The sequence below is a fragment of the Salvelinus sp. IW2-2015 genome, linkage group LG4p, assembly GCF_002910315.2.
Source record: "Salvelinus sp. IW2-2015 linkage group LG4p, ASM291031v2, whole genome shotgun sequence".
Classification (NCBI taxonomy): Eukaryota; Metazoa; Chordata; class Actinopteri; order Salmoniformes; family Salmonidae; genus Salvelinus; species Salvelinus sp. IW2-2015.
Window position 1 is genome coordinate 9294613 of NC_036841.1, and position 14083 is coordinate 9308695.

The 14083-nt window shown below is 41.1% G+C and overlaps 1 protein-coding gene across 2 annotated transcripts; it reads right to left on the bottom strand.

The window, feature by feature from the left end:
• Positions 1-1072: 1072 nt before the first annotated feature.
• LOC111957636 (golgin subfamily A member 6-like protein 24) lies at positions 1073-13575 on the bottom strand. Of its 2 annotated transcripts, none has more exons than XM_023978532.2 (7): positions 13343-13575; positions 6466-6506; positions 6215-6290; positions 5814-5873; positions 4498-5515; positions 4295-4360; positions 1073-1601 (listed from the first exon to the last, which is right to left on the bottom strand). In XM_023978532.2, exons 1-5 carry the CDS (start codon positions 13452-13454, stop codon positions 4593-4595), a joined length of 1212 nt encoding a protein of 403 aa, XP_023834300.1. In that variant the 5' UTR covers positions 13455-13575; the 3' UTR covers positions 1073-1601; positions 4295-4360; positions 4498-4592. The 2 variants fall into 2 exon arrangements, with proteins under 2 accessions (XP_023834300.1, XP_023834291.1); XM_023978523.2 differs by having other exon boundaries at positions 5799-5873; positions 13343-13553.
• Between the last annotated feature and the right edge of the window lie 508 nt (positions 13576-14083).

Genomic DNA, 14083 nt, shown 5'->3' on the forward strand with positions numbered 1-14083 from the left:
TACAGTCATGAAAGTAACTTTATACTGCTGTATATTTGCTTCCATGTTACACTTTCACTCTTGCTCACTCTTACTCAATGTTATGTTCTCTCTCATCATCCATATCTTTCCGTCCCCCTCTTCCAGGCTATGAGGGAGTGCCTCAGTTCTTCTCCTCCCTCCTCAGTCACATTGAGTCAGTATTGGATCCCCGGGAACTGGAAGTCCCCCAGGCMACATGTCCTCTTGCTCCCTCAGCCCCCCAGGCTGAACTCTGATGCGGGTTCACTGTTGACCCTTGACCCTGACCTGGCTCATCCTCTCTGATACATCCAGAAAGCCCCTGGAAGTAGMACACCTAATTGACAATGGTTGCCTTTAAATATACTGTATCTCATAAACTGGGTCTGAGTCACCTCTTCTTGCAGATACATAGGTGCCAGGATTTTGTATGAATAGACAGAAACTGTGATCAGTGAATGAAGACAACCAACCACTACTATTATAGAAGTAACAATGATTGAGAAATATTATATACTGTGCTTTTATTGATTGACATGTAGCATATAAGACACAGTAGGCACAGATGCAGGACTCTGATTGGGCCAGTACAATTACAAATGTTGACTTCCACTAATTTGTCCTTTACATCCCACTTACAATCCACAACCATTTGCTGGTAAAATTCATTTGGTTAATACATTTCTAAATGTTGAAATTGTATACATTCTTGAGTAAATCTCACAACACGTAGTGAGTAGCCTGACTTCTTACATGGTGTTGATGTGTTTTATATTAGTTTCCTATGAGTCCCAACAGTTACCAGTGTTATATAATTAAGTAATAAGGCCCGAGGGGAAGTGGTATGTGGCCAATGTGCCAYGGCTAAGGGCTGTTCTTAAGCACGACGCAACGCGAAGTGCCTGGATACAGCCCTTAGCCGTGGTATATTGGCCATATACCACAAACCCCCAAGGTGCCTTATTGCTATTATAAACTGGTTACCAACAAAATTAGAGCAGTAAAAATAAATGTTTTGTCATACCCGTGGTATATGGTCTGATATACCACGGCTGTCAGCCAATCAGCATTCAGGGCTCAAACCACCCAGTTTATAATTGTAAATTAATATGTTAGATAGAAAAGGAGTGTTTATATTTAAACTTCTATTTATGATGCATTTTAATGACATAACAAAGCACATTTACAGAAAATCATCATTATTTGTTTTTAATATGTACATTGTTATAGCTTTATAGGTTTTAATAAGCTGACTTCTTATTCTCATTCTTGTATTGCAGTTATTGTTGTTCCTCCACCTATGTTATTAACCATGCAACTGTATAGCACATAATGCACTTATATTGATAAAAAATGTGGGGGAACTGTTTCCTAACATTTCTTATTCCAACATGGTTGTGTAACAGTGGAGATCACAAACTATGAAAAACGACGACGATGAATATCAATATCTTACCAACTTAAAAACAACGTTTTAGAACAGTCATTGATTATTATGACCAAATACTGGAAATGGCTTGAGTGTAGTCGCTCCTCTCTTTAGACTTCCTTGGCTGGTTAAGATAAGAGTGCAAAGCTGGGAGAAGAGCTGGGGCGCCACCCTGACCATAGAAATATAATTATTAGAACGGACATTCCCATTCATTCCATTTCTATTAGTTTTGACCACCTCGGTGACCCAAACTACAAACAAAAAGAACTAAAGGAACAATCATGCTCAACTTATTATATAACATTATTTTATATCATTATATTTTGACCCTTGTTCTGTTATAGCATAGGAAATACACTACCGTTCAAAAGTTTGGTGTCACTTAGAAATGCCCTTGTTTTTGAAAGAAAAACAACTTTTTTGTCCATTCAAATAACATCAAATTGATCAGAAATACAGTGTAGACATTGTTAATGTTGTAAATGACTATCGTAGCTGGAAACGGCAGATTTTTTWAATGGAATATCTACATAGGCGTACAGAGGCCTATTATCAGGAACCATCACTCCTGTGTTTCAATGGCACGTTGTGTTAGCTAATCCAAGTTTATCATTTTAAAAAGGCTAATTGATCATTAGAAAASCCTTTTGCAATTATGTTAGCACAGCTGAAAACTGTCGTGATAATTAAAGAATCAATAAAACTGGCCTTCTTTAGACTAGTTGAGTATCTGGAGCATCAGCATTTGTGGGTTCGATTACAGGCTCAAAATGGCCAGAAACAAAGACCTGTCTTCTGAAACTTGTCAGTCTATTCTTGTTCTGAGAAATGAAGGCTATTCCATGTGAGAAATTGGCAAGAAACTGAAGATCTCACACAACGCTGTGTACTACTCCCTTCACAGAACAGTGCAAACTGGCTCTAACCAGAACAGAAAGAGGAGTGGGAGGCCCCGGTGGGAGGCCCCACAACTGAGCAAGAGGACAAGTACCCTAGAGTGTCTAGTTTGAGAAACAGACGCCTCACAAGTCCTCAACTGGCAGCTTCATTAAATAGTACCAGCAAAACACCAGTCTCAACATCAACAGTGAAGAGGCGACCCCGGGATGCTGGCCTTCTAGGCAGTTGCAAAGAAAAAKACATATCTCAGACTGGCCAATAAAAAGAAAAGATTAAGATGGGCAAAAGAACACAGACACTGGACAGAGGAAGATTKGAAAAAAGTTTGTGTTCGGATCACAAAGAAGAACATTCGTGAGACGCAGAAAAAATGAAAAGATGCTRGAGGAGTGCTTGACGCCATCTGTCAAGCATGKTGGAGGCAATGTGATGGTCTGGGGGTGCTTTGGTGGTGGTAAAGTGGGAGATTTGTACAGGGTAAAAGGGATCTTGAAAAAGGAAGGCTATCACTCCATTTTGCAACACCATGCCATACCCTGTGGACGGCGCTTAATTGGAGCCAATTTCCTCTTACAACAGGACAATGACCCAAAGCACAGCTCCAAACTATGCAATAACTATTTAGGGAAGAAGCAGTCAGCTGGTATTCTGTCTATAATGGAGTGGCCAGCACAGTCACCGGATCTCAACCCTATTGATCTGTTGTGGGAGCAGCTTGACCATATGGTACGTAAGAAGTGCCCATCAAGCCAATCCAACTTGTGGGAGGTGCTTCAGAAAGCATGGGGTGACATCTCTTCAGATTACCTCAACAAATTGACAACTAGAATGCCAAAGGTCTGCAAGGCTGTAATTGCTGCAAATGGAGGATTCTTTGACGAAAGCAAAGTTTGAAGGACACAATTATTATTTCAATTAAAAATCATTATTTATACCCTTGTCAACATCTTGCCTATATTTCCTATTAATTTTGCAACTCATTTCATGTATGTTTTCATGGAAAACAAGGACATTTCTAAGTGACCCCAAACTTTTGACGGTTAGTGTACATCAATACTAAAGAGGTTTCCGTGGTCACACACCTCTTTCTGAGGAAGATCTCAGTTGAATACTCCTCACGTCCTCATCTCCTCTCAAACACCATTGGATGAGAAAGCCAGATGTCCCTCCCCTCTTGGTCTACTCTTACAATGACTTTTGAAAAGGAGGCGAGGAGAGAGGACGCAAGGATTTTGCAATTAAGATTCTCCTGGAGTGTTACCTCAGTTCTTCATTAACAGTCTGCTATTAACAGTGCATTAGCCAGATAGCACAATCCTTGCATTTTGTTGACATACACATGGAAATCAATCATAGGAATCGAAATGTCAATATTACAAATAACAGTGATACATTGCTTACATTAAAAGCCACAGTGACCTTAACAAATCCTACACGCTGATTTTTAATTATTGCACAAATATATATACACGAGACATATCATAAAGGAGACCTCTTTCCCACGTATCATGAGATGAAGACTAACTATAGCTTTGCAAGGTTGTAAATCTTGCCTACTAAACAATCTTTGATAAGCAGCACACAGAAAGACTGACATCTAAAGAACTTGTCATCTCTGAATGCAATATGAGAGTTAGGGGATGGGGAGAAGTGTCCTGTATGCTTGTACTAAAATGCAACTACTTACAGAAGTACATCCCATCAAAAGCATTATGATTATACCATGTTACTAAGTATGTTAGTTGTGTGTGTTTCTGTGTGTGATAGCATGAGAGAGAAGAGCTGCATTGTGTCATTATCTGGTCTGTCTGTCTGTCTGTCTGTCTGTCTTGTCTGTCTGTCTGTCTGTCTGTCTGTCTGTCTGTCTGTCTGTCTGTCTGTCTGTCTGTCTGTCTGTCTGTCGTCTGTCTGTCTGTCTGTTCTGTCTGTCTGTCTGTCTGTCTGTGTAATTTAGAACTTAACGACTCCTGTGAAGCTCCCGAAGCTCTGCAGCCACTTTCGCAGCTCTGCCTCAATCTCCAGAAGCTCCTGTAGGCACACAGAACAGGTCAGACAGTGTGTTAGGTGCACACACACACACACACAGAGACATAGTCAATTAATAATTACAATATCAACTTTACAGGCTCAGTTGTGCTAAAACCTGTTGACTCTCGCCCACTTACCGCTCCTTCATCCTCCTCAACATCCTCCTTTTGTCCTCATCCTCCTCTTCCCAATCCTCATTGTTTTCATCTCATCTTCCTCATCTGCTTCTTCATCATTCGTCGTCATCATCGTCCCTGTTCCTCTCCTTTTCAAACTGACGGGTCGACTCATCACTCGCTTTCTCCATCACTCTCTTCTGCTGAGGCTCCTTAACCTCCTTCTCACTCTCTCTTTCTTTTACCTTCTCCAATTCCTTGTGAATCTCTCCCTCCTTCTGGCTCTCTTTGTCCACTTTCGCCTCATCCCCGGCATTCCCTCTCTTCCTCTCCTCCTCTTCTCGCTCCTCCTCCTCTTGCACACGTTTCATCTTTTTGAGGAGCTCCGCTAGTTCCTCCTGTTTTTCCTCCCTCTCTTTCTCCTTCTCCACATTCTTCATGCTGTCCTGTTCCTCCAGCAGCTCCTTGAGCTCCCGCTCCACCTTCCCTTTCTCCACCAGCAGCTCCACCTCGTTGTTCTTCCTCTCCTCGCTGTGTTTCCTCTCTTCCTTCTCAAGAATATCTAGCTGCTCTTTCTCTCCCTTTTTCTGCTCCTCCTCCTCCTCATCCTTCTTCCTCTTCTCCTCTGCTTCTGACCCTCTCTGGAGCTCTTTCTCCTTCACCGACTCGTACCTTTTCTTCTTCAGCTCCTTGAGCAGCTCCTCAAGCTCCCTGTCCTCTTTTTCCTCCTCTCCTATCTTCCTTATCTCCTTTGCGAGGAGCTCCTCCAGCTCTTTGGCGCTCTCTTCCTCATCCCCCCTTTTGTCCTCCAGTCTGGGCTCTTCTCTTATCTCCTCATTTGTTCTGTCCTTCATCTCCACCTTCTCCTCCTCCTCTACCCCTTTTGCCTTCGTCTCTTTCTCKCTCAGTTCTTCTTTCTCAGTCTCCTTCTTGTCATTATTCTGCTCCTCCTTCCTCCCCTCTCTGTCCCTCTSTCCCTCAGCCTGGTTCTCCTCATATCGCTCGTTCTCCCTCCCATACTCTCTCTCTTTTTCCCTCTCTGTAAGAATAAAGTAAATTTAGGTAGATAGTTACTGTACAATTTAAAGCATATTACAACAAGTACAACAAMACACGTTTATAAAGATTTTATCTTGATTTACATGTTATTTACATGTTTAATTACCTGACTCTAAAACCAACATAGCATAGCAAAGCTATTGCAACAATTAGACTGATTCTGTTAATAAATCAGTATATTTTGACATTCCATATCACTGTGTACCAATTTCTGATCCCAGTCCGTCCCTGGTTACTTCACTAGTAAAGTATTAGCTAATAACCGTAGTCAGACTGACCCTCCTGGGCTAGCTCCTGCAGCTCTCTCAGGAGACCCTGGTGCCTGTTGACAGCATCACCTGCACAACACAACACAACACTGGTTGCTCAACACCGACCATGTCCATCTTATCAAAATACACATAATCATACCTATCTGCCTGAGTGACAGGTGTTTCCGTGAATATTTGTAATGGAAGATTGATTCAATGGATGAAATAATGAACAGCATTATAGTCAAATGTAAAAGGATATTCCTCACGTACAGTAAGTAATGATTCCATCGTCATGATAAACTAAATCAAAATGTTGACGCATTACAATGTCATAGTGAATACAGGTAGAAAGTGCACTGTGTGACCTAGTGCTTCTGTGCAGCTGAGGGAGGTTGTCAGATAAGAGATAAGGTAGGCGCTGTCACCTGTTTTCCGTTTGTCACAGCCAGAATGTGGCACACCGCCGTTACTCTTCAGAGAGTCCTGAATACAGTCAGCGACCTGAGAGCACACGCACACAAACACACCCACAGACAAACACACCCACACACAGAGGACAGTCAGACACAGTCAATTAGCTATTGCAGCATCAATATCAATAACCACAATATGTTAGAAGTGTTATAATACACTCATAAAAAAATCAGAGCGATAACACAAATGCTTTGTCTCTGACCTTTCCAACCTGTAGAGAGGAGGATAGAGGAAGGCATCCCACTAGAGAGAGAGAGAGAAATAAATGTAGTCTTTCCAAATAATTGCATATTTTGCCAACAATAACACACCAACTGATTAATGGTCTGCTGAATGTTCGTTTTTTTCTCTTGCTTTGTTTGCTCTTTTACATATTAAGTCTATCTCTGATAAGATACCCAGGAAAGGGCTGACAACAGCCCATATTAATATATGTAGCCTTAGAAATAAGGTTCATGAAATCATTAACTTGCTCACATCAGATAACGTTCACATACTGTATAAGCGCATACAGCCATTTCTGAGACTCAATTAGATCATTATTTTGATGATACAGCAGTAGGAATATGAAGATATAACATCTATAGAAGAGGCAGGAATKCTTATGGGGGAGGTGTTTCTGTATATATTCAGAGCCATATCCCTGTAATGCTTAGAGAAGATCTCATGTCAAGTGTTATTGAAGTGTTGTGGTTGCAAACACTACAGGAACAACATCATCCACATGTATGGATCACATTTTTACTAATACTGTAGAACTTCGTTCTAAAGCTGTATCCGTACCCATTGGATGCAGTGTTGATAATATAGTGGCTATATCCAGGAAAGACAAAGTTACAAAGAGCTGGGACTAAAATAGTGTATAAGAGATCATACAAAAGATTGTGCTATGACTCTTATGTGGATGATGTTAAAAATATTTATTGGGCTGATGTGATTAATAAGGAGCATCCTGTACTTTATGAATTTATGAAATTGATTCTTCCAATTATTGATAAACGTGCACCTGTTAAGAAACTGACTGTTAGAATTGTTAAGGCTCCATGGTTTGATGAGGAATTGAAAAACTGTATGGTTGAAAGAGTTGGGGCAAAATGAGTGACTAATAAGTCTGGCTTCACATCTGACAGTATTCATGCATAAAAAAAACTAATAATGAAAGAAAAGCATTGTAAGTTTGAAAGTTAGTGTGGGAGAGGTGGAACAATAATTGTTATCATTCAATAATGACAAACCTGGCATTGACAATTTATACAGATGGAAAGCTACTGAGCATGGTTGCTGACTCTATAGCGACTCCTATCCGTCATATCTTTAATCTAAGCCTAGAGGAAAGTGTTTGTCCTCAGGCCTGGAGGGAAGCAGTAGTCATTCCACTACCCAATAGTGGTAAAGCTGCCTTTACTGTTTCAAATATCCGACCTATCAGCTTGCTGCCCAGCCTGGTCTCATAGACTAGACATAACATAATAACTGTAAATCCAGGACACTCAAATGAGTAGGATATGTTAAGTTTGGTATGGTTACATAAGATAGATGGTTACTTAAGTAGGGTGGCTGGTTGCGAGTTCAAATCTCATCATGGACAACTTTTGCATTTTAGCTAATTAGCAACTTTCTACCACTTTTTAGCTACTTTGCAACTACTTAGCATGTTAGCTAACCCTTCCACCAAATGCTAACCCTTCCCCTAACCCTAACCTTAACCCTTTAACTTAACTCCTAAACTTATCCCTAACTGCTAGCCTAGCTAATATTAGCCACCTAGCTAGAATTCGTAACATATCATATATTGAGCAAATTAGTAACAATATATATTTTGCAAATTTGTAACCTATTGTACATTTTGCAAATTCGTAACAGGACTTGCTTCCATTCAGCCACAAGAGCATTAATGAGGTCGAGCACTGATGTTGGCCGATTTGGCCTGGCTCTCAGTTTGCGTTCCAATTGATCCCAAACGTGTTTGATGGGGTTGAGGTCAGGGCTCTGTGTAAGCCAGTCAAGTTCTTCCACACCAATCTCGTATGGACCTCGCTTTGTGCACGGGGCTTTGTCATGCTGAAACAGGTGAGGGCCTTCCCCAAACTGTTACCACAAAGTTGGAAGCACAGAATCGTCTAGAATGTCATTGAATGCTGTAGCGTTAACATTTCCCTTCACTGGAACCAATGGGCCTAGCTCGAACCATGAAAAACAGCTCCAGACCATTCCTCCAACTAACTTTACAGTTGGCACTATGCATTGGGTCAGGTAGCGTTCTCCTGCCATCCTCCAAACCCAGATTAGTCTGTCAGATTGCCAGATGGTGAAGTGTGATTCATCACTCCAGAGAACACGTTTCCACTGCCCCAGAGTCAAATGATGGGGAGCTTTACATCACTCCAGCCAAAACTTGGCATTGCGCATGGTGATCTTAGGCTTGTATGCGGCTGCTCGGCCATGGAAACCAATTTGATGAAGCTCCCGACAAACAGTTCTTGTGCTGTCGTTGCTTCCAGAGGCAGTTTGGAACTCGTTAGTGAGTGTTGCAACCAAGGACAGACGATTTTTACGCACTACGCGCTTCAGCACTAGGCAGGTCCCCTTCTGTGAGCTTATGTGGCCTACCACTTCGCGGCTGAGCTGTTGTGGTTCCTAGACGTTTCCAATTCACAATCACAGCACTTACAGTTGACCGGGGAAGCTATAGCAGGGCAGAAATTTGACAAACTGACTTGTTGGAAAGGTGGTATCCTATGACAGATACACGTTGAAAGTCACTGAGCTCTTTAGTAAGGTCATTCTACTGCCAATGTTTGTCCATGGAGATTGCATAGCGTGTGCTCAATTGTATACACCTGTCAGCAACAGCTGTGGTTGAAATAGTTGAATCCACTAATTTGAAGGGGTGTCCACATACCTTTGTATTGTATATTGTATATATACACCAAATGGCTATTGCTGTAAAGAGATTACAATGAAAAGCCTCCAATCTGTCTTTTAGTTATCAAAATGATTAATTGAGCGAACAGTAGCCTATCTTAATGGCACCAGTGGAGAACATCGGCCATATCCCTGGTGAGTGTGCATATTCACCGTCTTTATCATTGGGTCAGTGCCACTTTTGTTTGTTTTTGAACAGTAATTTCCTCCTCTAGGTTAGATGGACGTCATATTGTGTCTCCCCTTTTCGTAGGCCGATTATATGGATCAGATAACATCGTTTTTATTGATCTGTTTGTCAGTGTCAGCAGAGAATTTTTGGAGCAAAAAACTAAATGTGTGTGCGGACTTCGGTGTCCCGTACCTGTAAGAAATTAAATCCACTTTCACCCCTGGTGGCCAGTAATAAACTGATCCTGAACATCTCTAAATCTAAAAGCATTGTATTTGGTACAAATCAATCCCTAAGTTATAGACCTCAGCTGAATCTGGTAATGAATGGTGTGGCTGTTAAACAAGTTGAGGAGACAAAACTATTTGGTGTTACCTTAGATTGTAAACTATCATAGTCAAAACATATAGATTCAATGGTTGTAAAGATGAGGAGAGGTCTGTCCGTAATAAAGAAATGTTCTGCTTTTTTAACATCACACTCCACAAAGCAAGTCCTGCAGGCTCTAGTTTTATCTTATCTTGATTGTTGTGATATGGTCAAGTGCTGTAAAGGGCTGTAAAGAAAGACCTAGTTGAGCTGCAGCTGGTCCAGAACAGAGCAGCACATCTTGCTCTTCATTGTAATCAGAGGGCTAATATTAATACTATACATGCCAGTCTGTCTTGGATAAGAGTTGAGGAAAGACTGACTGCATCACTCCTTGTTTTAAAAGAAACATTAATATGTTGGAAATACCAAATTGTTTGCATAGTGAACTTCCACACAGCGCTGACACACACACTTACCCCACCAGACATGCCACCAAGGGTCTTTTCACAGTCCCCAGGTCCAGAACAAATTCAAGGAAACATATAGTATTATACAGAGTCATGAGTGCATGGAACTCCCTTCCATCTCATTCAGAGCAAGTGAACAGCAAACCTGGTTTCAAAAAACAAATAAAGCAACACCTCACAGCACAACRCCTCTCCCCCATGTGACCTACTTGTTGTGTGTRTGTACTGACATGTATGTGGAACTGATAGATGCACACACACTACATGTTCATGTTTTTAAATGTACAGTTGAAGTCGGAAGTTTACATACACTTAGGTCGGAGTCATTAAAACTCGTTTTTCAACCACTCCACAAATTTCTTGTTAACAAACTATAGTTTTGGAAAGTCAGTTAGGACATCTACTTTGTGCATGACACAAGTAATTTTTCCAACAATTGTTTACAGACAGATTATTTAACTTATAATTCACTGTATCACAATTCCAGTGGGTCAGAAGTTTACATACACTAAGATGACTGTGCCTTTAAACAGCTTGGGAAATTATTTATATCCACAGTAAAACGAGTCCTATATCGCCATAACCTGAAAGGCCGCTCAGCAAGGAAGAAGCCACTGCTCCAAAACCGCCATAAAAAAGCCAGACTACGGTTTGCAACTGTACATGAGGACAAAAATCGTACTTTTTGGAGAAATATCCTCTGGTCTGATTAAACAAAAATAGAACTGTTTGGCCATAATGACCATTGTTATGTTTGGAGGAAAAAGGGATAGGCTTGCAAGCCGAAGAACACCATCCCAACTGTGAAGCACGGGGGTGGCAGCATCATGTTGTGGGGGTGCATTGCTGCAGGAGGGACTGGTGAACTTCACAAAATAGATGGCATCATGATAATTATGTGGATATATTGAAGCAACATCTCAAGATATCAGTCAGGAAGTTAAAGCTTGGTCGCAAATGGGTCTTCCAAGTGGACAATGACCCCAAGCATACTTCCAAAGTTGAGGTAAAATGGCTCAAAGACAACAAAGTCACAAAGCCCTGACCTCAATCCTATAGAAAATTTGTGGGTAGAACTGAAAAAGTGTGTGCAAGCAAGGAGGCCTACAAACCTGACTCAGTTGCACCAGTTGTCAGGAGGAATGGGCCAAATTCACCCAACTTAGTGTGGGAAGGTTGTGGAAGGCTACCCGAAACGTTTGGCCCAAGTTAAACAATTTAAAGGCAATGCTACCAAATACTAATTGAGTATATGTAAACTTCTGACCCCCTGGGAATGTGATGAAAGAAATACAAGCTGAAATAAATAATTATCTTGTCACGTCCTGACCATAGAAAGCCTGTATTTTCTCTGGTAGAGTAGGTCAGGGCGTGACTAGGGGTGTTTAGTCTAGTTTATTATTTCTATGTAGGGTTCTAGGTTTATTTTCTATGTTGGTGTTTGTGTATGATTCCCAATTAGAGGCAGCTGGTAATCGTTGTCTCTAATTGTGGATCATACTTAAGTTGCATTTTTTTTCCACCTGTGGGTTATGGGATATTGTTTGTTTAGTTGCCTGTTCCCATTGCATTGTCGTCACGGTTCGTTTATTCTTTATTTTGTTTTGTATTTGCTTAAGTTTCACTTTAATTAAAATATGTGGAACTCGAAGTATGCTGCGCCTTGGTCCGACCATCATTATTACGAACATCGTGACATCTCTATTATTCTGACATTTCATATTCTTAAAATAAAGTGGTGATCCTAACTGACCTAAAACAGGGAATTTTTACTGGGATTAAATGTCAGGAATTGTGAAAAACTGAGTTTAAATGTATTTGGCTAAGGTGTATGTAAACTCCCGACTTCAACTGTATACATAGTGAGGTGATTGAACATTGCCAGGAAATAAAAAGAAAGTCATTGAATTGTTTGGCCTAAAAGTAGCCGGATCTATTTTTAAGGCCAAGACAGTCACATGSTAACAGGACAGAAAAGGACCTTGTAATCCTCCCTCAAGGAGGAAGTGGAAATCTCCATATTATTAGTTCACAGCCTCACAGGGAGTCCAATGAATTGTACACAAGCGCTAAACGACTGAGTCACTGAACCCCTGACATATCTGATTAAAGCCACTGCCTTCTCTGTGTCAATAAAGCTATTCCCGTGGTGCGTCAATCAATTGGTCATTGATAATGGAGGTCAATGGTAACGGGGCTGTTGTGTGGGAGAGTGTTTTTTCCTAAACTGGGACACAGATCCTTTAAAGCTGCAATCCCATGTTGATTGGCTTGGCAGGCCTCCAGTCACCCGCTGTATACCAAAGGCAATTGGCAAGGAGATTTGGGTCTGTATGTTCACACACATAGGTGACTTTAACACCTCTACACAGTGCGCACAGAGCATTAGCCTTAAGCTCAGTTATATTTAACACTTATATTATATTACATGTACAGCCTACCCTCCCGTTCTCACAACATTACATCCATACATCTTTACTCCCAAAACACTCCCTGACACTGATACAAAACTGCTCACATCAAACCATGGTCATCGGGTCAATACTTGGATATTCAGACAGGACATGGTTGTAAAAGATTTAGGTTTAACAGTTACATGAGCGCACGTGCACTGTTTTCGTCACCTGTCGTGCGCGACAGCATAATTCACATTTAGGTTGATGTAGAAATACACTTGATTTATGTCATTTTTACATAAGAGTATATCCAATACACACACATGCGATAACAATCAATATGTAGGCAATCACAGGGAAAACCTAACTCGCTTTCTGGATAGGCTACGGACAGATTTAGCGTTACTGACCAACCGGATAAGGTGCGCTCTAAACAAATTATGTAATAAGTCGATCTTGATCCTAAATCTTAAAAGCGAAGATATATCCTACCAATTTACCTTTTTGTACTTTTGTCATTTTGGTTGAATTGTCGCACAATCCATTCTCCCCTCCGTTTTATTTATAGGCTATATTATCAAAATATAAACATGCTCTAAATAGCATAAACATTCCGCTTAACTGCAATCAATAACCTACAATCACACGTTTTAGCTAATGTCCCAAGCAAAGCTATAACTAAAATGCCTATAGGCTGTTAGAACAGGCAGGCTATGATCTCGGCTAACATACGCGTTATCTAACACTGGATACGCTCATACACTGATTGATCAGCAGCCTCACAAATGAATCCCTGATTTTCCTTACCTCCACTGAAGGTCCAAAGCAACGCCGTGAAAATAAGAACTCCCATAGGATCTGAATATAAAGGCCTTAAAGAAAAGGAAATAACCTTGAAATAATAATGCGGCGACCTCATTATCAAGTCGAGCGAGGACCCGCTGAGGAGGAGCTGAGGCGCGTGTGCTTGGCTCAAAGGGCCAGGTGATGCAGGACAGGTCTGGAGGATGATGCCCCGTCAAGGAGTAACAACTAACGCAGTGATAACGAGAGGATTGCTAGCACCAAGCTGTTGACCACATCTGACCGGAGGTAACGCCAATTCTCTGGTGTTCAATCTCATGGCTCAGCAGCAGATTTGTATTACAACACATAACCTGCCATGCTGTTGGCATTTAGGCTTTACGTGAAGAGGGGGACGGGAGACACATTTGTTTTATTTTAACAAGGAGTGTACATTTCAATTATGTGTTATTATAACTAGGTGGTTCGAGCCCTGAATGCTGATTGGCTGACAGCCATGGTATATCAGACCATATACCACGGTATGACAAAACATTTGTTTTTACTGCTCTAATTAAGTTGGTAACCAGTTTATAATAGCAATAAGGCACATTGGGGATTTGTGATATATGGCCAATATACCATGGCTAATATACCATGGCTGCCTGTGTCCAGGCACTCCGCTTTGCATCATGCATATACACCTCCTCATGCCTTATTGTTTAATTATAGGAGTATCTAGCACAATTAATTACACATTTAGAG